Source organism: Zophobas morio, unplaced genomic scaffold (assembly GCF_036711695.1).
Source record: "Zophobas morio isolate AGI-343-1 ecotype UQ-CSIRO unplaced genomic scaffold, CSIRO_AGI_Zmor_V1 ptg000021l, whole genome shotgun sequence".
NCBI classification, from domain to species: domain Eukaryota; kingdom Metazoa; phylum Arthropoda; class Insecta; order Coleoptera; family Tenebrionidae; genus Zophobas; species Zophobas morio.
Window position 1 is genome coordinate 8,927,085 of NW_026972126.1, and position 22,959 is coordinate 8,950,043.

Genomic DNA, 22,959 nt, shown 5'->3' on the forward strand with positions numbered 1-22,959 from the left:
CACTTATTCCAAAAGGCGTGGGAGCGTGTCTAACAAGGCTAACGTCGTCATAGACTTAATTTATTCTACTTAAGTTATTACATGTGTAATCATTACTTTACATTTAATTTAACAAAAACTTCGCGGCGACGAACGCCGTGACAACACCAATCATTGCCACCCTGGAGCTCGTAGAGGGCGCTGAATTGCAAAGGTCGCTCTTGCAGGTTGTGCAGTCTGAAGTTGGAGGGCAATTGGGCTCGGCGCCCTTTGCGACAATTTGGCATTTTCTTATTCCAATGTTGGGGGTTTTGCTGCCTATGAGTTGCAACTGTTAGAAAAGCTGTTTGGGGAAAGTTATTGGGAGTATACCTTTTGGAACTTCAGTTGTACAAACGGCCTCTTGAGAAGAGCCAATCGATAGCCCACAGGTTTTTTCTGTCGCTTTTGATACTTCACATGCCTCTGGGGCGCAAGTGTGGCACTTTATGGCATCACCTATATAAGCAACGAATTCAAATTAATTAGCGCTCTTACGATGTGTGATAATTAATTTGGTCATCTGATGTAATCGCACGTCTTAAGAGATGACGAAACCCTATATAAATGCACAGACAATCATATGCACATCAAAGTGGGTGTGTCACTTCATAAATCACCTATCCCCGTTCAAAAATACGAAAGAGCTTAAAATTTATAGTTTAACAACCATAAAGCTATTAAAAAATAAACTAATGGGTTTTAGTACTCACTCTCATGAAGTGTCAAAGCGATGGTAATTACTGCAAGTAATAAAATTTTCACCATATTTACAACTATGTTTAGAACTTGCACAAAATAAGTGTCCAATCTCTGCCCTGCTCAAACACGACTAAAACTTGGACAGAGTGAATGTATACAAAAAGAATGGGGGAACTAGCTATAAAAAGCGCGCCAACGTATTTATACTTAATTTCACATCACGTCCTATTATAGAAATTGCACAGGAATCAATTTGTTCGTGAGTAAATTTTACTAGCGATGTACTACAAATTTGTCCAATGATGTCAAGGCACCTTTTACTAGTGTAATAAAATTTGGAGCAGCGCTTCATGCGTAGAAGGGAAACAATGGGCGCCATCATGGCTCCAGTTTCCGTCGATTTGGTTGAATCTGCAGTAAGTGGGCTGGTCCTGGCGCTGTTTTTCTATGTCAAAATATTAAGGTCACTGGTAACATAGAAAACAACGATAGTAAAATAACTGGGAATTTAAATTATTATACAAATTTTTAATGAGATTTTGTGATTATTCGTTGCTCATTATTCTATAATTAGTGCTTAGAATAAAAGAATAACTTAATTGTTGCTTAATTGTGGCAATTATAAGCTAGATGGAATTTGTAGATTCTGATCATAAAGAATCGGATATTATGATATATGCTATTAATAGATTAGACATTTTATTATAATCGTGACGTATGGAACAAAGTAACAGATGCCAGGACTTTTAAAATGGAAAATTTCATAACTCAACACGTGATGCGGTTATATTATATCATATTATGGTCCTTTTGCTACAGTGATACCAACAAACGTTTGGCGCGTCTGTTAAATACCCTACTTTTGTCGGGTAACTACTCCGTGATTTATTAAATTAGAAACATACTGAAGGAAGAATTTTTTGAAGTCACCTTTACCAGTTTTGCTCACCGATACTGCAGAATTTAAAAGTCTGTTTCAGAACTTTGTTCAAATTCATGAAAAACTTAAGCACAAAACACTAGACAAAATGATCTATTTTCAGTTAAGCTGAAAAAACTTTTTGTTGTAAAAAGTAGAACCTATTTTTAAATTTTTATTTATAAAGGTTTTCTCCATACAACAATTATTTCTGTTACTTCCTTTGATCACACGTTTACAGGTGGGTAGAAAAAAATAGGGCGTGGAAATAAGAGAAGAAAACAAATTTGTTTTGCATCTTTATGTAATCTCGTCTTTGTAGTTGGCGTTTGCTTATTCATGTCCCCAAATTGTAATATTTTTGTGGGTTAATGGCTAACCTAATCATAAAATTACGTTCAACACGATGCGCAAGGAATTCTAAATGAAAACTATTGCGATATTTTTGTCTTCCTGTAAACCCGTTCATGCTCGTTGTGTGTGGAAGGATATACCACATATAATGTATCATTAAAAAATTCATAGTTAAATTATTACTTTTTATGTTGTGTTAAAAGGATGCATAATTTTCTTAAAAATAACAAAATAATCCGCTATATAAGTGCAAACCTATTTAATTTATTTTACGAGCACTAAAACTGGCATTAACAGTTTTTAGTTGAGTAATATAAACTGTTAAAAAATTAAAGCAGAAGATTTATGGATAGAAATTGAGAAATTCGCCGTTTCTAAAAAATTTATTGCTTGAAATTTTTGTTTTCGTATTCCTAGTTATTTTTGCTGATTAGTTACCACATTAATCGAATTCATAATTTCTCTCAACATCTAATTTCTTATTTTACTTCAGTTTTAATGTCCATAGAATTTAAAAATACAGGTTGCCTATTTCGGTTCTGATATCTATTGGTAAGTCTTTTTTTTTTACTTTTTCAAGGATGCAGAAAAAATCATGATTTATTAAATTTTAGAAGAAGATCTAGAAAGTAGTCACATAATTAAAAAAAATCTACAGCCGTACACAATTGTTTTTAAAACAATCTCACACTGAGTGGAAAACAATCGTTGTTCTTTGTTGTTAAAAAAATACCTTGTCTTGTTGCTGCATCTTCCAGATTCCCATTGCACAAATCACTTTTACAAGACGCGCAAACAGAATTCTCTGGACATGGAGGTTGTTGATTTTTTTCCACAACTTGGCATTTTCGAACCGCTCGAGTGGGAGAACCACTATCTGAAAATGGAAGAAACGTAGTACTGGTCCTTGTACTTTTCCAAATAGCTAACACCTTTTGCTATCTCTGTTGTACAAAATGCTTCGTGCGATTTTCCAATATTCTGTTCACATACTTCTTCTCGAGCGTCTGCTATTTCACAAGGGTCTAAACAGTAGTAACACTTCAAGGAATTCACACCTGAAAATTTTGTTTAACGTATTATTGTGTTAAGACAAACCCAGGGTCGTGTTTCTAAGACATGCTAATTATATCCATAGTTTCTTAACATTTTGATTTTAAAGTTAAACTAATTGAGTAATAAAAGGATTTTAAAAGAGTTAAAGTTTCGAATGCGCAGTGTTTTGTATTTTGACTGTAAGAATAAATACCTGGACTTCATGACATTTTTACCTCCAGCTTTAGGGTAAAGTATAACAGTGGTATTTTCAGTTTTTCTATATTTTATTTTACATTTCGGAGGATATAAAAATGCAAGTTTACTATTTGCCTTTTTTGGTGATTAATTTTTTTTTTCCTTATGAAGGATGTTTGAGAAACTACTGATTTGATTTCCCCGAAGTTCTGGCAATACACTAATGTTATTTATGTATTTTACAATTTTTTAATCCTGCAGCGAAAAAAAATTAATGTGGCAATTATGGTAAGCACGAAATCAAAACGAGTGGATTTTGTGAAAATTTTTTCAAGGACATTGAAAAGGATGAATTCTTAGCCATTTTATTAATCAATTACGAGAATTTGTAATGTTTCAGATGTAAAACTGAATTACCTCTTTGATTTATGATCAATAGTCGCATAAACTTCACTGCAGTCAGCTGCCAATTGCACAAAGTATAAGACGTCAATTACCCCTACTATTCCGGGACTGAAGTGTGTGGTTTGTAATACATTTTATCACATCAAGTGTACTGAAATAACAAGAGCTCAACATGTTGTAATAAAATCTACTGAAGCTATAGAATTGAAGTGTTCTGACTGCCGCAATATCAACTCTTCAAAGGACCCTAATGGTATTTGTAACGGTTGTAAATTAATTCCACGGTTAAAAGAAATAATCAGTGATATGGCGAAATCAGTGGTGTCGCTGAAGGTTCAATTATTATCTGAAGCAAAAAAATTTACTGATATGAATGTTGAGGAGATGATACCCGAGGTGAACGATCGTCAAAATCGTAAAGCCAACTTAATAATTTACGGATTAACCGAACAATCTGCCAGCTTATCTACCCCTGAGAAATACATGATTTTTTTAATGGTACTATTGACATGGTCTTTGACATCATTTGTATATCTGAAACATGGCTAAATGACTCTGTCTCTAATGCAGAAATAATATCCCCCCACTAACTCATACAATGTGTAATCGTAATTACAATAATCAATTAAATACTTCCTTTTGACTCTCAAGAGGTGGGGGTGTTCTCCTAGCATTAAAATGCTCTATCACTGTAGAAAATATTGATTTAACTAAACTACTTAATCAATGTTCAGATTGTAGGGTGTAAACACTATCTAAACAGACTACTGTTCTATAATTATATTTGTTGTCTTTTTTCCCAGAATACCCTCTTAATAATGACTTACTTCCATTTTGTAATTATTTTGAAGAGAACTTTAGTGGTGATGATAGTCTGTTTATAATAGGAAACTTTAATATTCTCCAATACACTACTGATATAAATACTGATATAAATAACACTCTTGTTCTCACAGTTAAAAACTTTAGTTGCTGGATCTTGTTTTCTCAAACACTAATTGTAAGGTCATGCGTGATTTAGTTCCTGTCGTAGAACATTCACATCTCTCTTAATTTTAGTTTATTTGAAAAGTGACAGCACAAACTCCTTTCCAAATAATAATGTAAGTCAATCAAAGTCTTTTAATTTTCGTAAAGCTAATTTTCCTTTGCTTTATCAGGAACTTTGTAATGTCGATTGGTCTTTTTTAAGCAATTTCAAGGATACCGATACCACGGTAGGACATTTTTTGAGTTATTTATATAAAATATTAATCAAACATTTACCAACATATAGAACTATTTCCAAAAAAACTCGATTTCCACCATTGTGTGATAGTAACATAATCAGTAACATTAATTCCAAATCGTATTATCATAAAAAATTTAAAAAATGTAAAAATACATTTTATTATGCCAAGTTCAAATTCTACCGTAAACTGCTAGAAAACCAAATAGCTGCTTCACATAAAAAATATCTTGCAGATATAGAAACTGATCTTAGGACGATCCCAAAAAACTGTAGTCCTATATACAATCCAAAAAAGGTCTGACAAGAATTCCTTGTCGAATGATCTATAATGATAATTCCCTTAATACTACTTCTGATATTGTTGATGCATTTGCCTCATACTTTCAATTATCTTACACTCAGTCTTCCGACAATAACTCCAACATAGATACTTACAATTTAAACACACCAACGTTCTATGTCAAAGAAATTACTGAGCATGATATAGTTACTCCCATAAATTATCTCAAAAATTCATTTACAGCTGGTGCAGATGAATTACCTAGTTTCTTCGTACGTGACTGCAAATATGTATTTATTCAACCTTTATTAGAAATATTTAATACGGCCCTTAAGAATGGTGTTTTTCTATCGAAATGGAAGCTATCTAAAGTCATACCTATTTTTAAATCTGCAGATAAAGCTGATGTTTCAAAATGTCGTCCAATCTGCATCTTATGTAATTTCTTCAAAATTTTTGAAATTATTTTAAACTCTTACATATATCCTCATGTAAGAAACTGTATTTCATCATAACAACATGGTTTTATTGACAAACGTTCAACTGTCACAAATCTGGCAAGTATATCTCAATTTATTGCTGAAGCGATTCATAACCAGTCGCAAGTGGATGTAGTATATACAGACTTTTCAAAAGCTTTTGACCGTATTGATAACAAAATGTTAATAGATAAGATTGAAGCATTTGGTATTACAGGTTTGGTTTTACATCACTAGAAATTATATATTTCTCATAGGTCTCAGTATGTCTTCTACAATGGTTTCTCTTCTTATACATATAAAATATATTCCGGCGTGCCTTAAGGAACCACTCTTGGGCCGTTATTGTTCAGATGTTTATTAATGATTTACCAACCAAAATATCCCACTCTACTGTATGCTGATGATGACAAGTCATATAACGTTATTTATTAATAATTTTATTACTTCAAAATGATTTAAACCGACTTAATTTGTGGTGTATTTCCAATAAACTATACTTGAATTTGCACGTAAAAGCTCTCCTACAATTTATGATTATAACATTGGTAATGAACAAATTAGAGAAAGCGTCATCACAGATTTAGGTATTTTTTTTTATTGTAAGTTAACGATTGTGTATCATATTAATCATATAATAGAGCGAGCATTTTCACTATTAGACTTTATAATATTTCAAAAATTAATGTTTTGTTTAATTCTTGTGTTGTTGCATGTTTACAGTATGGCTGTATTATTTGGCATCCAATTTATTTCATTCATATAAATGCTGTTGAGCAGTTCAGAGATTTCTCAGATTTTGTTGGTTCAAAAAACATGGTATCTATCCACAGCGTGGAATTAATAATTCCATTTTGTTAACTGAATTTGGGATGCTATCTTTGGATATTAGAAGACAGCTTGCCATTATAACGTCCTTTCATAAAATCGTTCAATTTAAAATAAAATTTACTGTCCGTAAATCCACTTTGTGTGTTGTCATGTCTGGTATGTTAATAGAAAAATGAAGTATTGATGTCATACATACATACATACACTATTATTATTATTATTATTAATATTATTATTAAAATGAAGCGCTCGGGCAGACACCGAAGTCTGTTATGTCCGTGCAAGACGACAGTTGATGGAATCACAAATTATTTCAAATATAATACCTATTACTAATTATGGATATACAACTATCTATGCTTCCGAAAGGTGTCGTAGTTGACCTTAAATCTAGGAACGGAAGCACTTTCAACAACTTCAGGAGGTAATGCATTCCATTCGGTGAACACCCTGTTAGTGACGAACGTTTGACGAATAGAAGTCCGAAAATTGTCCTTCTCCACTTTGAAACGGTGACCTCTGGTTGGTCCACCAATCTTGACAGGAAAAAGATGTCTGATGTCTGATGTCTTACACGCCTGTCGACTAACGATGGCAATTTCATAAGATTAAGTCTGTCAGGGTAAGACGGGCGCACTTGTCCAAACGGTATTCTTTTGGCACGACGCTGGACAGATTCTAGTAAGTTGATATCACGTTGTAATGTTGGAACCCAAACGCAGCTAGCAGATTCTAATATCGGTCTAACATAAGTTTCATACAGTTTAGTTACAGTTTTTACATCAGCTTTAGCAAATGTCTTTCTGAGAAGATATAGTATCTTGTTGGCTTTTTTCACGACTTTTGTGATATGTTCAGACCACGTCAAAGTAGACGTTACAATCACACCCATATCCGACAAAGAATTACACTTGGTAAGCTCGGTGCCGTTGATATAATAAGTTTGCTTCGGATTGTCGCTGCCTAACTAAAGGATATTACATTTGTCCGCATTAATTGAAAGTAACCATTTTAGTGACCAGTTATAAATAGTTGCTATATCCTTCGTTAAGACTTCATAATTGGAACAAATATTGTAGATTTTCAAATCGACAGCATACATTGCCCAAGGAGAAATTAAGCAGTCTTTTATATCCGATAGATACGTTAAAAACAACAACGGTCCTAATACAGAACCCTGTGGTACACCGCTCAGAACTGGAATAGGAGAACTAAACATGTCACCAACCTTAACCTTGAATATTTGGTCAGAAAGAAAAGATTCAATCCACCTGAGAAGACTATCTTGGATTCCATAATGTTTAATTAAAAGTAATTTCAAAAGGAGTCGGTGTTCCGGCACACGATCGAAAGCCTTCGAAAAATCAAAATACGATATCTATTGAGCCACCAGAATCGAGTTCTCTGGTCCAGTTGTCTAAACAACAGAGCAATTTGGTCGCTATGGACTTTCCAGGTGTGAAACCATGTTGCTCGCGAGGTATAACATGGTGTGCTGTTAAAAATGCCACCAACTGATCGTAGATGATACATTCCATTAGTTTCACTACTACTGAAATTAAACTTATAGGTCTATAATTCGCCGCATTAAACGTGTCCCCTTTTTTGAACACAGAAGTGATGATGGCAATCTTCTAATCGTTTGGCAATCGTCCTGACCGAAATGATTGGTTCATCAAGATGCAAAGCGGGTGAGCAAGAGAACTGGCACACTCTTTTAAAATTTTTGCCCTAATACCATGAGGACCAGGAGATTTGGTAGTATGTATCTAATTTGTGCAATTTATCTTTTATTAAATCGGAGGAGAGGCATATGCCACTGAGACAATCTAAGTCAACAAATACGGTATATTCGCGTCTGGTTCAATTGTGAACGACTGTGCAAAAGGTTAGCAAAAATGTTGGCTGTCCTCTACAATGTGCCCGGTTGCATCTTTCACCTGCGGCTTTCTGACAGGCCCTGATAATCTATTGCGAATGTAGCTGTAGAACGTTTTGGGATTTTTCCATGGTTTAGAAGAAAATGCTTTGTAAGTTAAGGGGCAAGAATACTTACCAGTTGCTAGTTTTAAATGATTTTTAAAACTTTCCCAATTTGTATCAACCGATGGTTGGTTTAAAAGGTTTGCCCAGTCTACAGTACACAAATATTTATCAGCTTTTTTAAAGTCAACAATTCTCTTTTGTAAGGTAACAGTTTTAGATCTCGCTACAAAACAAAGTTGGAGATCTAGCTTTAAAGTTACTTGATCAGATTTGCCGAATGAGTTTAAATAATTCAAATTTGCCAGTGAAGTACAATCGGACGTTAAAATTAGATCTAATGTAGACGGTCTTTGGTTCAGCCTATAACGGGTGGGTTCATTAACAAGTTGGTTCTTGTTGCTGTTGACTTGCAGATCTATTAATAGCTGCGAAGATGGACTGAAATGTTGACTCATATTTAAAGGCCAAGCTATGTCTGGCATATTAAAGTCCCCGAATACAAAAAGTTCATTGTGACTAAAGGCAAGTTGCGATAGAGAACTGAATAAGTTATTATCATCAGCAAGCAGCACTGGTCTCGGAGGGCGACAAACACATCCCAGGACAAAAGTAAATTTTTATCAAATGCTTTAAAAAAAGTGAAACAATGCCGAAAGTATTAACATTTATTTATAGGAGTTCCCGAAAATTCTGATAAAATCTGGTCAGAAACATATATACATACACCCCCTCCTAATCTATCAATTCGATCACTTCTGAAAAGAGCGAAATTCGGCACAGAGACGAAGCTGTCAGGTATACTAGGAGATAACCACATTTCTGCCAACATAACAAATGAAGGATTGTTGCAAGAGATAAAGGCAATTAATTGGTCATATTTGGCGAGACGAGAAGCAATATTCGAGTACACAAGAGAACTAACAAAGTAATTACAGTTATTTTTATTATTGAATTGAAGCATTTTGTTACATATTGTATATATTCAACTGAGTCTAAAAGAATTTGGTTTTCTCCAAAATATATTTAATTGCCATAATCCTCTGCACACCTGCAGCTCGAGCATTTCAATCCGAAATATCCGCATCTCACTATAGTATTTTAAATACCGCTTAACTTGACTCATCTTCATCTGGCTCCAGTGCAGTTGTTTATTCAGAAATATAGGAGTAACAAATATTATTTGACAGTAGTTCATACTTTTTTGGTAATCCTATTACGGTCTTGGACGTCAGGTCTACCATTTCTATTTGCCAGAACTTTAATTCTACGATCGCTTTAAACATTTGTATATTGTCCTTATCTGTGAGGATTGCATCCCCTTGCGTATCCTACGGGGTTGTTTTTTATGCCACCGAATAGCATGAGTCTTTACCTGTACTTAACAGTCCATACATATCTTTATTTTAACTTACAGAGGTTATCACAAATTATTTATATCTATATATATTATTTCAACAGAACTTCTCTCGTCCCTGAAGTATAATAAAAAAATTGGTCTAAAGAGTTTAGACAGTACTTCCCTCGCTGTCGGAAACGTGACGACTGCATGTCTATTATGTTTTTTTTTTTTCGCAGTAGATTTCAAAGCCATCGGTGTTGTAGTTCCTGAGTAAACCAATAAAATAAATTTACACATTCATTATTTTCTTTGAGTTACAAGTACAGACTCATCATATTTTGTATATTCTAGATAGGATTTATTCGGCAAACTTTTGAGCTGACGTGATCAGTTTTTTGGAGAAGATAACCAAATATATTTTGACTAAAAATTTATTATGCTCTTTATAATCTTAAAACATTTGCAAGATTTCAAAACATTCGATTCTGTAGTTCCTGATTAAATCAATAAAATACATTTACCCATTCATTAATTACATGTTTAGGACTATGTTATTTTATACAATTTCCTATGTACAATTTTGAAGTGACGTTATCGCTTCAGTGGTGGGGATGATTAGATAAATTTTGGTTAGCGTTTTACCATATACATGATATTTCTAATATAAATACAAAATTTCACAACAATCGGTCCAGTACTTTCGGAGATTATCTGTCTAATAAAAATCCGGGACGGCAGACAGACGGAAACGGGAGATCCATTTCTTCGTCTTCTAGGGGTCATGAAAGATCGAGAAAATGTAAAAGTAGAGAGTCGGCCAACGGACTCGATTAGAATACTTCCTTTGCTTACGCTCGGGAAGTAAAACCTATGAGTGCGCTGATAAACCACGATTATGCAGTCATAATATTTCGCATATTTCAGGGAAGATTTATTCGGCAAAATTTTCAGATGAGACGTCATCAGTTTTGGGGGAGATAAACGAATAAATTTTGCTTAACGATTTACCATGATTACGATAATCTTAACATATTTACAAGATTTCAGAGGATTCGGTTTTGCAGTTTCAAAGTTAAATTACAAAACAGTTTTGAATATTTTTATAAAAATCTGGATGTCTCGGGTGAAAAGTCTGCAAGGATCCATACACCACAAGTGCAGAAGTATTTTACTTTATAAAATTTAAAAAACTTACTATTATAAATTTTGGCGATGACGTCATCCTATTGGTAGCTAACGTTTAACCATCTACATGATATTCCTAACATATCTACAAAATTTGACAACAATCGGTCTTGTAGTTTCGGAGATTACTTGTCTAATAGAGACAGACAGACAGATAGACAGATAGACAGAAAATATGAAAGTGGAAATTCGCCCGAAGGAACTCAATTACTACACTTTCTTAGCTTACGCTTGAGAAGTAAAAACAAATAAAATTCGCAGAATTAAATACTATCATTTTTTGAATACGCTGTATTTGTTCGATTGTACTTCAGAGGCGGGAAAAGTTCGACAATTTTTTTTGCAAACTTACAAGCGTTGGATTAAAAGTAAGGTTATATCAACCTATCATTTCACATTTTAAACAGGATTTACTTAGCAAAATTGTGCGAAGACATCCCTGAGTTAGTGGGGATCATCAGACAAATTTTCGTGCGAGTTTTAGGGTCTATATACTATTGTTAAAAAATATACGCAATTTCAAAACACTATGTTTAGTAGTTTCGGAAATAACATGTTCAATAAAATTCCTGTGGTAGACTCGGGAACATAAAAATGATTATAATTTTCTAGAGAAGACAGTGGGCTAATTTATACAACGAAGTAGAAATGAATTTTGATGTTTGGAGAAATTAAAAAGAAAAAAATTAAAAGAGAAATTTGGAAAACCAACTCAACGTTTGATTTAAAATTTCTTGGAGAAGAGTATCTTATATATGTTTATACAAGTTAAAGTGTGAAAAATATAAAAGTACCGAAAATAGCAATATTACCACACTGCCACAAGAAATTTTTAGTTTTGTTGAATTTGATAAATATTCGAGAAATGTGGAATTCACAGCATAAATTACACATTAGCTGTAATGCGTAGTTTCGCCTTAATACACCACAGGTTGTAGAATACAAGAGTGCAGTTGTCAATCGTTTGCCAACAACTTTAATAAGGTTTCTCGTGTCATGTAACCTACTTAAAATTTATGTATTCTTCAAATGCTGGTGACGCCATCTCCAAAATTATTACGATAACTTTACTGTTTTCTAAACGTACATTTTTGAAACCTTTATGTTAAATGTGTATAATAATATTACTTGACCCAAGATTTTTACTTTCTAAGCGCAAGCTAGTGAAATATTTTTACAAGGTCCATTTGGCAAACTGTTTAGTGCCTGTGATACGGGATGAATAATAGTGGAATAAAGCAAGAAATTGTGGGAGCCAAAATTGTCTAAATTGGATACTTAATTTAAAATATTCTGCAGTTTATCGTTTATGATAGCACTACACTCTTTGCACAACATGAAGGACACTAATACCTACGGTGTTATTTAACTACAGACTACTGGACTGATTTTCCTGTAAATTTTTTTGTTTATTGAAAAGGTTTTCAAACAAATTGTGTTCGTAAATAAAGGTTTATACATTTTACGCTTGGCTAACGTACTATTATCATATCCTTGTTATCACACTTTTGACATAAATAATTATTAGGTATTTGTATTTGCGTTTTTAACCGCCCACGTGTAAGTGTAGTACAATATTCAAACAATAATAATAACTTCGAAATGTCTTATTATCTAAATACAGTAGAAATAGCAGTTAATATTGCTTTAAATATTTAGATCTTTAATTTCACCAATATAATTGGTTGGACAGATAACATAAGAAAACCTCCGAATATTGTGAAACACTTCGAAACTCTAAGCCAATTTTAATACAGTGATTGTCGTTTCCAATCTTTTGAAAAAATCGCATTTGTCCAAAAATATTAATTTCCAGTTGTCTGTAATTCGATACTAATGTTTTATTACTCGTATTTAAAAAAGTTGCAGTCTAATACTGAATGGAAAACAATCACTGTTTGACGATTACTAAAAAATGTACCTGTTATTGTTGTTACATCCTCCAGATTCTCATTGCACAAATCACTTTTACATGACGTGCAAACAGAATTATCTGGACACGGAGGTTGTTGATTTTTTTGGACAACTCGACATTTTCGGACCGCTCGAGTGGGAGAACGACTATCTGAAAATGGAAGAAACGTAGTTCTGGTTCTTGTACTTTTCCAAATACCTAACACCTTTCGCTATCTCTGTTGTACAAACTGCTTCATGCGATTTTCCAATATTCCGTCCACATATTTTTTCTCGAGCGTCTCCTATTTCACAAGGGTGTAAACAGTAGTAACACTTCAAGGAGTTCACACCTGAAATTTCCTTTTAACATATGATTGTGTTAAGACGGATTCAAGGTCGTGCTCCTAAGAGATGCTAATTATATTCATAATTTCGTAAAACTAACACCATCATAATTTGGATTTTACGAAAGTCAAACGAATTTAGCACCAAGATAAAATTTTTGGAAAAGTTAAAGTTTCGTGTTTCGCATTTTGAACTTTTCGAGATATTCATATTGTTTTACCTCTGGGTTCTTCTGATGTGGGAAAGTGTGTTGGTTCTATTTGCAAATAGCCTAAAATTACACTGTTGCATTTATCGCTGCTGCACTCGGTGCATCCCATCATTCCTATTGTCATTCCCGATTGATCAGGACCTCTATTTTTCTGGACTACATTTTCGACTACATCTATTAAAAATCTGCAACCTCCTTTCTGCGTATACCCCTTAATGACCACATCTACAAACCAATCGTTAACAAACATTTCGTAGGTAAAATGGAATACCAAAACGAAACACAATTACCTCTACTGACCTCAACAGTGTAACAGTGCAGTGTAACATTTTCCGGTGTTTGAAGTTCTTGACTTAAATGTTTCACTTCGTTATTATAATAATTATGGTCTCGCAACGTGTGATTCAACTTCTTGATATTTCCCAGTTTCAAGCTTTCAAAGTCAGACACGTAACAAAGTAAACTGTAAACTATCAAAAGACACTTACAAGTCCATTTAGCGTGTTTATTTGCATTAAATTACCGTTTTTTGTACAAATAAACGAAAATAAAATTATTATAAACATACAAGATTTCCACATTGTTGATAATAGCTTTCAAATTTTGTGTGAAACTAAACTTAGCGTGTAGGAAATTTTGGCACGTATTTAACGCATGTGTGTAGTAGCAGAATATTTGCGATATTAATAACCATTGTTTTGAGGGCACAACATTAATTTTTGTTGGCGTAATTTAATAGTGAATCACCGATCATAACAATATAGATTTTTTATAGACACATTCTCAGACTACGTTTTCAATGCAGTAGCAAACTAAACGTAAATAAATATTGACAACAAACTTGTTTATTTTATCTCAAAACACATTATCCATAATGTAGCGAATAATAATACAACACAATAAAAAATAAACATGTGCTGTAATCAGTTTTCAAACAGCTGCAACAGCTGTGGGTACTCGCTGTTGTTACTACTTTTAAACGCGGAAACGTTGTCGTTTTTAAGGTAGAGATGTTGTTTGGAAGGTAAAAAGTTTCTTCGTCTTCGGAATTACATCCGTCTTCTTCGCATATTTTGCAGTCTGCGTTTCCTACAGCGCCGATGGAAGCTTCTTCGCTTTTTTCTATCATTTGTTGAAAAGCTTTGATCATGCTGTCGCAGTGACCCTCGGGAACGCAGCCTTTAAGGACGACATCCAGATAATCTGAATATAAATTAAACCAAGATAGAATTATAAATTTCAACGTTTGTGTTTTCTTTGATCTTTCATTAAGAGAAATTTAAAGAGAGCAACGCAAAACTTGAGAGTTATTTTTGATGTTGTGTTGTTTTGACATTGTGGTTATGAGTGCAAACTAAAATAAACTTACTACCTTGCACTTCAAAAGTATGATACGGTACCAATACATTTTTAGACTAAAAAAAATGACAAAACGAAAAAACCACTGTTTAGTTCGAATTGAAAGATTTACTTCTGCTATTTAATTAAACTGCTTATCCTATTTGCGAAATTACGATTTTTACGTAGGGGTTGAGAAACTTAATAAGAAACAAAATTATTATCACACAGTTATTGTGAACATGGCAAATCGCTTCTCAGAATTCATCAGTCATCCCTTCCCAAAATCTGATGACGTAATATTAAAATTTTGTTGAATAAATCTAGGTTAAAATTTATAGCGTGACTTGCCTAATTATTATTATTAATATTATATTTATATTTTTAGTAACATGTTACAAGGGGTATTTAAAAAAAAAATAGAAGTTGTAAATATAATAATTTGGTTGGTCCGCTCTAGGACGTTAAAGGCGTCTCAAAATGTATTCAAAATATGTTTGTTAAAAATGTGCTTTGATTTGCAACGTTGTTTGCAGTTTTTAAAAAATAAAACAATGGTGTAAATTTTCCAAAATTCTGGGAACACTACTTGTTTTTGATCGAAAAAAAAACGCCGTCTAGTCGGCCATGGAAAAACTTTTTTTTTCTAACTATTGTGGCAGTTCTCTATTGACGTTGCCTGTTGGTTTGACATTTGCATTGTAGTAAAGAAAAATACTTGGAACAAAAAAAAAATTATCTAAAGTTCTTACATGTAGTCAAGCATGAAAATTATATCACCCATCACATTAGAGATGCATAGAAGAATTTCGCAAACAACTTTCCGTTATCTGAACATTAAAACTTAGTAGTAACAAAAATTTATACTCTACATGCGAGTTGTAGAGTAAGTTATAAATTTCATTAATTAAACGTTTTGATGTAATGAGGGGTGTTCAATAAATTTCACATTTATATCTGGTCTATATCGTGTTACGTACTACTTGCTGTCAATTAAATTTGTTTTAAATTGATGAATGCCTTGGTAATTTGACAGCGGTCATAGGTTATGGCATCCCCTGATGACACACTTGAAAGTGGTGATAAATAGCTGTAGGGGGTGGTGTTTTCAGTATTTTGCTATCATAATCTGGAAAACTAATGAAAAATTGGTCTAAGGTTGTTTAGACAGAAATTCCTTGCCCCTAAAGAAGAGTACAATATATGCAGATTTTCCTAAAAATGAAAAAATTTTGCACATTGATTAACTATTTAGGATAACCATAAAACGTTTTGCAAGATTTCACAGCCCTCGGTGTTTGTACTTTCAAAGTTAAATTGTTGTTCATGTACCTACTTTTGATTCTTTGTCCACAAATCTAGATGACTAAGGTAAAAAATCAAGACAGGTACATAAACCAAAAGTGTAGCTGTAGCTTATTTTATAAAATTTAAATAATATTTACTATGAACCATTTTAAAGTGGGAATTATTAGATAAATTTTAGTTAAATAAAAAAAGAAGCAAAGATTAAGCCCTACCCACCCGCCCTACTCTCGGTTGTGATGAATTTTTCATTCGTTGTCAAGCTAAGAAATTTAAAATATGTTTCCAATGGTAAATTTTTTGGTAAATATGAATTTTACAATTATGCTCCGGTGGAGTCAATTTTCGGCTTTCTTTTCTACATAATAAGTACATATAGTTTTCTTTGAATAACATGATTTACATAAGAACATGTTTCACATTGTGATTTCTTGTAAAAAAATTAAGATTTTGCTATTAAGCTCCGCCCCCCGGCTCACGATGAATAAGAAAAAATCATCACAAATTATACGAGGGCGGGTGGCCGGGGTTTATATTTTGCCTGTTTTAAAAAAACTGAAAAATCAAAAATTTAAAAATTAGAAAAATTGGAAAGTAGAAGTATAAACATAATGTAAAAAATTGAAAAATTAAAATAACGAAAAATTGAAGAATCGGAAAATTGAAAAATCGAAAAATTGAAAATTCAAAAAACTGAAGCATCAAAAAACTAAAAATATCCCAAATATCGAAAAATCGAGAACTCGAAAGCTGAAAAATCGAGAGACCGAAAAATCGAAATGCCGAAAATTCAATACATTGAGAAATTGAAGAATTGTTATACAATTTCGAAAAATCTCTTTATATCTAGGACAAAAATTGAACAGGGATTCATTAACTAGGACTGTGTTACTTTTCAACATTTAAATATCTTTTATTGGACAAAATTGTAAGTTGACATCAAAACCGAAATGTCGAGAAATCCAAAATTTGAAAAATTGAAAAACCGAAATTTTACAAAATTTAGAAATCGGTAAAATCGGAACATCAAAAAATCGTCAAATCGAAAAACTGAAAGATTGAAAAATGTGTAAAGTCGAAGGATTGAAAAATCGAAAAGTTGAAAAATAAAAAATGTAGATTCGTATATATATATTCTTGATTTGTATTCTACAAATATGGATGACTAAAGTAAAAAGTGAAAACGGATATCTAAAACAAAAGTGTAACTATATGTTATTTTGTATAATTTAAATAATATTTGCTATGAAATATTTTAAAGTGGAAATGATTAGATAGATTTTAGTTAGCGTTTTACCATCTACACCAGCGGTCCGCAACTTTTTGAGGGTAGCGGGCTAAATTTAAATATAATTTTTTTGCGAGCCCAATAATAATAATAATAATAACCCTAATAGTAAACCAGAATACGTAATAAATAAGAAAGGATTGTTATTAATATTATTATGAGTAATCCCTCAACAGACTGAGAGCCCAATTACTGAGGAGTAAAAACTAGGAAATAAAAGCAAAAACAACTAAGTAAACATATAGTTAGACACTGAAAAACTGCTTAATTTTTGCTGGCGAAGTATTAAATATATCAAATTCAGATTCCACCTCTCTATAGTTTTGAAGCATTTGATAAACCGGAGACGATTTCAATATGTTTGTTCTTGGGACAGGCATATGCAAGAAAGAATATGATCTTAAACCAGGTTTTAACACACACAGCTTTAGGATCTTAAGAAGATCTTCACATTTGATATGATAATTTAAAATATTATGTAACATTAAGATAGAAGCTGCTTTTCGCCTGCATACCAAACTCTGATAACTAAATCTACGTAACAGTACATTATTTGGAATTTCTCTTGTAGGGTAAACACCATCACAAGACAAGACAAGAATTTTAGGAATCGACGTTGCGTTTTTTTCAACAGAGAAATGTGGGTTTGATAAAAAGGGCTCCATACCACCGACGCGTAGGTACTCCAAGACGGATCTGACGTATGATACAAAGAGAAGCCTTAGAACATCAAGATCTTTAAATTCCGCCGCGTTGCGAACAACAAAGCCTAATGAATGATTTATGCGCCGAGGTCGAGATAACCTCATAGTGTTTATGGAAACTTAATTTAGCATCATATGTGACACCCAAGTCACATACATAATCAGGACGTTGCCGGACTCTTTGATCCAAGACGTAGTTGTGTACAACATTTGACAGTTTAATCGAATATGACTTGACGACGCATTTATCAGCGTTTAATAGCAAATTATTTTTTTTCGACCATAGCATAACACGATTCAAGTTGTGTTGAAGACGAATACAATCCAAAGATGACTGTACGCCAAAAAATATTTTTAAATCATCTGCATAAAGCAAGGAAGGAACGTCCACAACATCGATAATGTCATTGATATACATCATAAACAATAATGGTCCCAAGACCGAGCCCTGCGGTACACCAGATGTCTGTGGAAATTGACGTGAGGAGCAACTGTTACAAAATACATACTGATATCTGTTGCTTAGATAAGATTTAAAGACACTTAGTAAACCGTCGGAAAAGCCAAAACTCTCCAGTTTTTGCAAGAGAATACGATGGTCAATACGATCAAAAGCCTTGCTAAAATCCAAATAAATGCAATCAACTTGAAGATGTTTGTCAAACATTTCAGAGATATATTGCGTCTTGATTATCAAATTCGTGACAGTCGACCTTCCTTTAATGAAACCATGCTGCATCGGTGACAAGAGCTGCGAAACAATTGAAACACTTTAGCAAAGCTGTTGATCAAAGCAATTGGCCTATATTCACTGATTTCCGCAGTGCTTCCTTTTTTTATGAATAGGCAGAATCCTAGATAACTTCCATTTGTCAGGAAATTTTGAACTGCCCAAAATCAAGTTGAATATAACTGTTAGTGGAGGAGCTAAAATCATGCCACAGTCTTTCACAAAGAATGACGGAATCTCATCGGGCCCAGCGATTAACGTCGGCTTTAGTTTCTTAATGGCTGTAAGCACTTCAGATTCGTTAATTTTTCTAACATCTAATATATTTTGATTTAACGCACTCACAAGATCACTATTAACGGACGTGTTTGATGAGGTGCTACTAACAGGATTAAAAGACCTGGCAAAAAAATGCGCAAACGCATCAGCAATGTCTTGAGGATTGGAAAGTTCGTTATCATTGTAAAACATGTTAGCTAGAATACATGTATGTTTCGATTTATTTTTAATAAACGTCCAAAACTTTTTTGGAACTCTCTTAATCTCAGAGGTGATATTTTGCAAATATTCTTTGTAGGAAGTCCGAATCAAGAGTTTTACAGTAGCGCGTATACTTTTTAAGGTATTATAGGATTCCATTGTTTTATTTCATTTATATTTATGCCACGCTTTCTCCTTCATTTTTTAAGTTAGAAATAATTTGTCCATTATACCAGAGAGGATAAACTCTTGAAGGTTTTCTCTTAATTGGTACAAAAGAAGAAAACAAGGCTTCTAATTTTTTACATATGTCATCAACAACCTTGTTTACATCATCACACGCGTCAAGAAAAGAGAACTCAGTATTTAACATAGACTCATACAATGATGAAAAATCAGCCTTCCTGAAATTACGGGATCCACCACAAATGCCAGAAGGGTTGCCAACTTTACTAGTTTTTAAGGAGGAAAAATCGACATACAACGCTGGATGATATGAATCCTCAGTGCTTAAAAGTTCAACAGGCTTAGAAACAAAACAATGAAAATTAGAAAACACAAGGTCAAGGAGACTATTATCACGATTTAGAACACCATTCCATTGCGTAAGATTAAAAAATTCTGCAAAGTGGGAGATATTTATATCGTCTATAACGATTAAGTTAGCGCTGAATAATTGGTTAATGGAAGATAGATATTCAAAAAGACGAGCATAATCATCAACTACGGCAGAAGGAGGTATGTACAAGACAATTACAAATACCGATTTTTACACTAGTCTAATCCTAGCAATTAAAATGTCAATATGCCTGATCTCATCAAAGCCAGAATTAAGTATCAATTAGACGATGCTTTTTAGCAGCAATCAGTACTCCACCACCTCGACTAGTGTCAGTTGCCGCAAGATAACGATCTTTACGATAGACATTAAAAATATTCGTTTCAAATAATTCATTATTAGACACGTCATTTTTTAGCCAAGTCTTCGTGAGGATCAAGATGCCATACTGCGTCATGGTCATAGAGTTCAAAAGTATATCAGCAAATTTATTATTCACACTTAGAATATTTTGATAATAAAGTTGCAAAGTATCAGACGCCCTATGTTGAGAGTAGTTATGACTGTCTAAAGAGGTGTCAGAGGACTCTTGTAGATTGTTTGTCAATTTTGGAATATCAGCCTTGAAACCATTTGTCGTCACCCTCAAAAGATTTTCTAAATGTAGATCGCTGAGGCGGGAACGATATTTGGATTTTACGATTTTCATCTGAGAAAAAGTTTGTTCACATATATATGTGTTTCCAAATATAGACAACATATTTCGTCCAGATATTTTCAGTTTTGGAAATTTGGTAGTTGACAAATTTGCATAAAATTCTTTTAACCTCCCTCTCTGAAAATCGCTTTTCAAATCTTCACTTGCTTTTTTTAATGACGTAACGTAGTGGCTTCAAAGTTGATCAAGTTTTTAAATCTTAATTTTACCAATAATTAATTAAAAAAAAGATGTGTTTATATCGATTGTATCCGCAGGTTGCCGACCCCTGATCTACACCATATTCCTAAAATATGTACAAAATTTAACAATCGGTCCGGTAGTTTCGGAGACTATCTAAATAAAAATCGACACGGATAGACAGACGGACAGACTGATATGCGATATTATTAGTCAATGTAAAATCTAGAATATCACAACATTTTTCTGAACCGCGTATCTTATCTTTATTAATTTTTGCGAGACAGTAATAATACTAATAGGTAATAATAAGCTAAGGTGATGGCAAATCTTGTACGTATATATAATATTTTTACACTGTTTGTGTTTTAATTCATCATCAGATTTATTTGACTACGGTCCTCTACGTTTCATGACCCCTAGAGTACGAAAAAATTGGTCATCCGTTTCCGCTTGTCGGTCGTCTTTGTCGACTTTTATTAGACAGTTAATATTCGAAACTATTGGACAGGTTGTTGTTTTATAATCATCACCACCAACAGTTTGATGACGTCTCTGCAAATTTGGTTTAGTACATGCTATATAAATTTTATAAAATAACATACTCCTGTACTTGTGGTTTATGAATTTACCCTGATTTTGTTTGTTATTAGTATATTTTTTATCATTCAATGTTTGTCATAGTAAAGCTTTTAAGAAATATATATTTTTTACATTAAAAAAGTTAGGCAACTTATCTAACAAACAGAAGCAATCGTAAGTTATGATATGACCATTGGCCACCCCGCTTTGTGTTCTGATTTAATGGTTTCTTAGAATAACGTCCTCGATAGCAAAGAAGCCGTCAACAATACATACATCGCTTTCTTTGATATTTCGAGATTTGTTGTTATTGTGAGTGACCTTATTTAGAAATGCTTACAGACAATAACGAAAGGAAATAAAGAGGGCAACAATTAATTTTACTGATTAAATCAAGAATGCTTCACCCAATTTTCCAGAAAATTTGAAAATATAGTACTATTATTGTTAGTATTACACTGCATCCATCTAAATTGATATACGTGCGCCTGCGCACAAAATTTTGTAATGAAAAAATTCACTTAAAACATGCCAATAGCTCACCTACAGTTGTTTACATTATTACACATATCTTTATTTTAACTTATAGGAGTTTTCATAAAAAAGTAAATTCAGAAAATCAAATTTTATACATTCTCAAAAAAGTGTACTTCAGGACGAGGGAAGTTCTGCTGAAATTGCTTTCGTACAATTTTTTTCTTTTATTTGAACTTTGCCTGAAATCCACCGGCGACATTAAAATTACACAAACATATCAAAATCCTTCACCCACCAAGTTTGTCCAGAAGATCCCACTTCTGTTGTCGAAACACATTGATGTTTTTGTTAAAGTTTATTGCCCGGATGTGCATAGAGACGTTTAAAATTGCATTTACTTATTTAAAACAGAAAAAAGTGTTTCCAATCATCTTAATTCGAAAATAATATACTTACAAAATGCACAAGCTAAACACCACTGTTAAGACGCAAAAAGAAAACTATTTTTTTATGAATGGACTTTTAAACAATGTATCACACATTTTGATTATGTAGGCTTCTTAGGAAATTGTTATTAATAGAAATGACGTTGAAACTGAACAATTTTTCAGTTGCTTGCTGAAACAATTTACTTACTTCATGGGGAACATCAAAAAATATTACAGATAGTTAATAATTTTGTAAACATTCAACTCTTCTCCATGGAAGTGAGCATTAAAAATTTTTTACAGAAATTAACAAGACATTAAAAATTGATTACCAGTTCCAGTTACCTGAAGTAATGGTAAAACACTGTAACTTTCCTGTAATTGTCGGCCCCTGAACACTACTAACTTCGTTGATATAGTCACTACACTCTTGCAGTTTATGTTTCAATCTGTGCACGTTCCCACTCAGCCAACTGGTAAAGTTTACCGTATAACAAGTTAAACATAGCGCTGAAAAGAAGAGTCGTTAACCCAAAATTTTAGTATGAGAATAATCCACCTTTATGCATTACACATACACACAAAAATAGCCCCATTAACACTTTTGACATTATGCTTACGACAGATTCAGATGCTTCAGCATGACTAAAATTAGATAGTTAGAATGCCCATTTTTTGTTTATCGACACCATGATGTAACGCACATGCGATTGAGAATATTTATATTAAAAGCATTTATTTTCAGACGAATAATTG

General features: G+C 33.0%; 2 protein-coding genes across 3 annotated transcripts; both read right to left on the reverse strand.

The window, feature by feature from the left end:
* Positions 1–44: 44 nt before the first annotated feature.
* Positions 45–14,022, reverse strand: LOC135133017 (uncharacterized). 2 transcript variants are annotated; one of them, XM_064061245.1, is made up of 9 exons: positions 13,938–14,022; positions 13,705–13,884; positions 13,424–13,639; positions 13,083–13,208; positions 12,884–13,027; positions 2,926–3,051; positions 2,727–2,870; positions 352–477; positions 45–297 (listed from the first exon to the last, which is right to left on the reverse strand). In XM_064061245.1, the coding sequence occupies exons 1-9, from the start codon at positions 13,993–13,995 to the stop codon at positions 104–106; spliced, it is 1,314 nt and encodes a 437-aa protein (XP_063917315.1). In that variant the 5' UTR covers positions 13,996–14,022; the 3' UTR covers positions 45–103. The 2 variants fall into 2 exon arrangements, with proteins under 2 accessions (XP_063917315.1, XP_063917316.1); XM_064061246.1 differs by having other exon boundaries at positions 13,983–14,010.
* A 219-nt stretch (positions 14,023–14,241) lies between these two features.
* On the reverse strand, positions 14,242–22,849 carry LOC135133018 (uncharacterized). The gene is made up of 3 exons (XM_064061247.1): positions 22,763–22,849; positions 22,549–22,713; positions 14,242–14,617 (listed from the first exon to the last, which is right to left on the reverse strand). The coding sequence occupies exons 1-3, from the start codon at positions 22,812–22,814 to the stop codon at positions 14,280–14,282; spliced, it is 555 nt and encodes a 184-aa protein (XP_063917317.1). The 5' UTR covers positions 22,815–22,849; the 3' UTR covers positions 14,242–14,279.
* Positions 22,850–22,959: the final 110 nt, after the last annotated feature.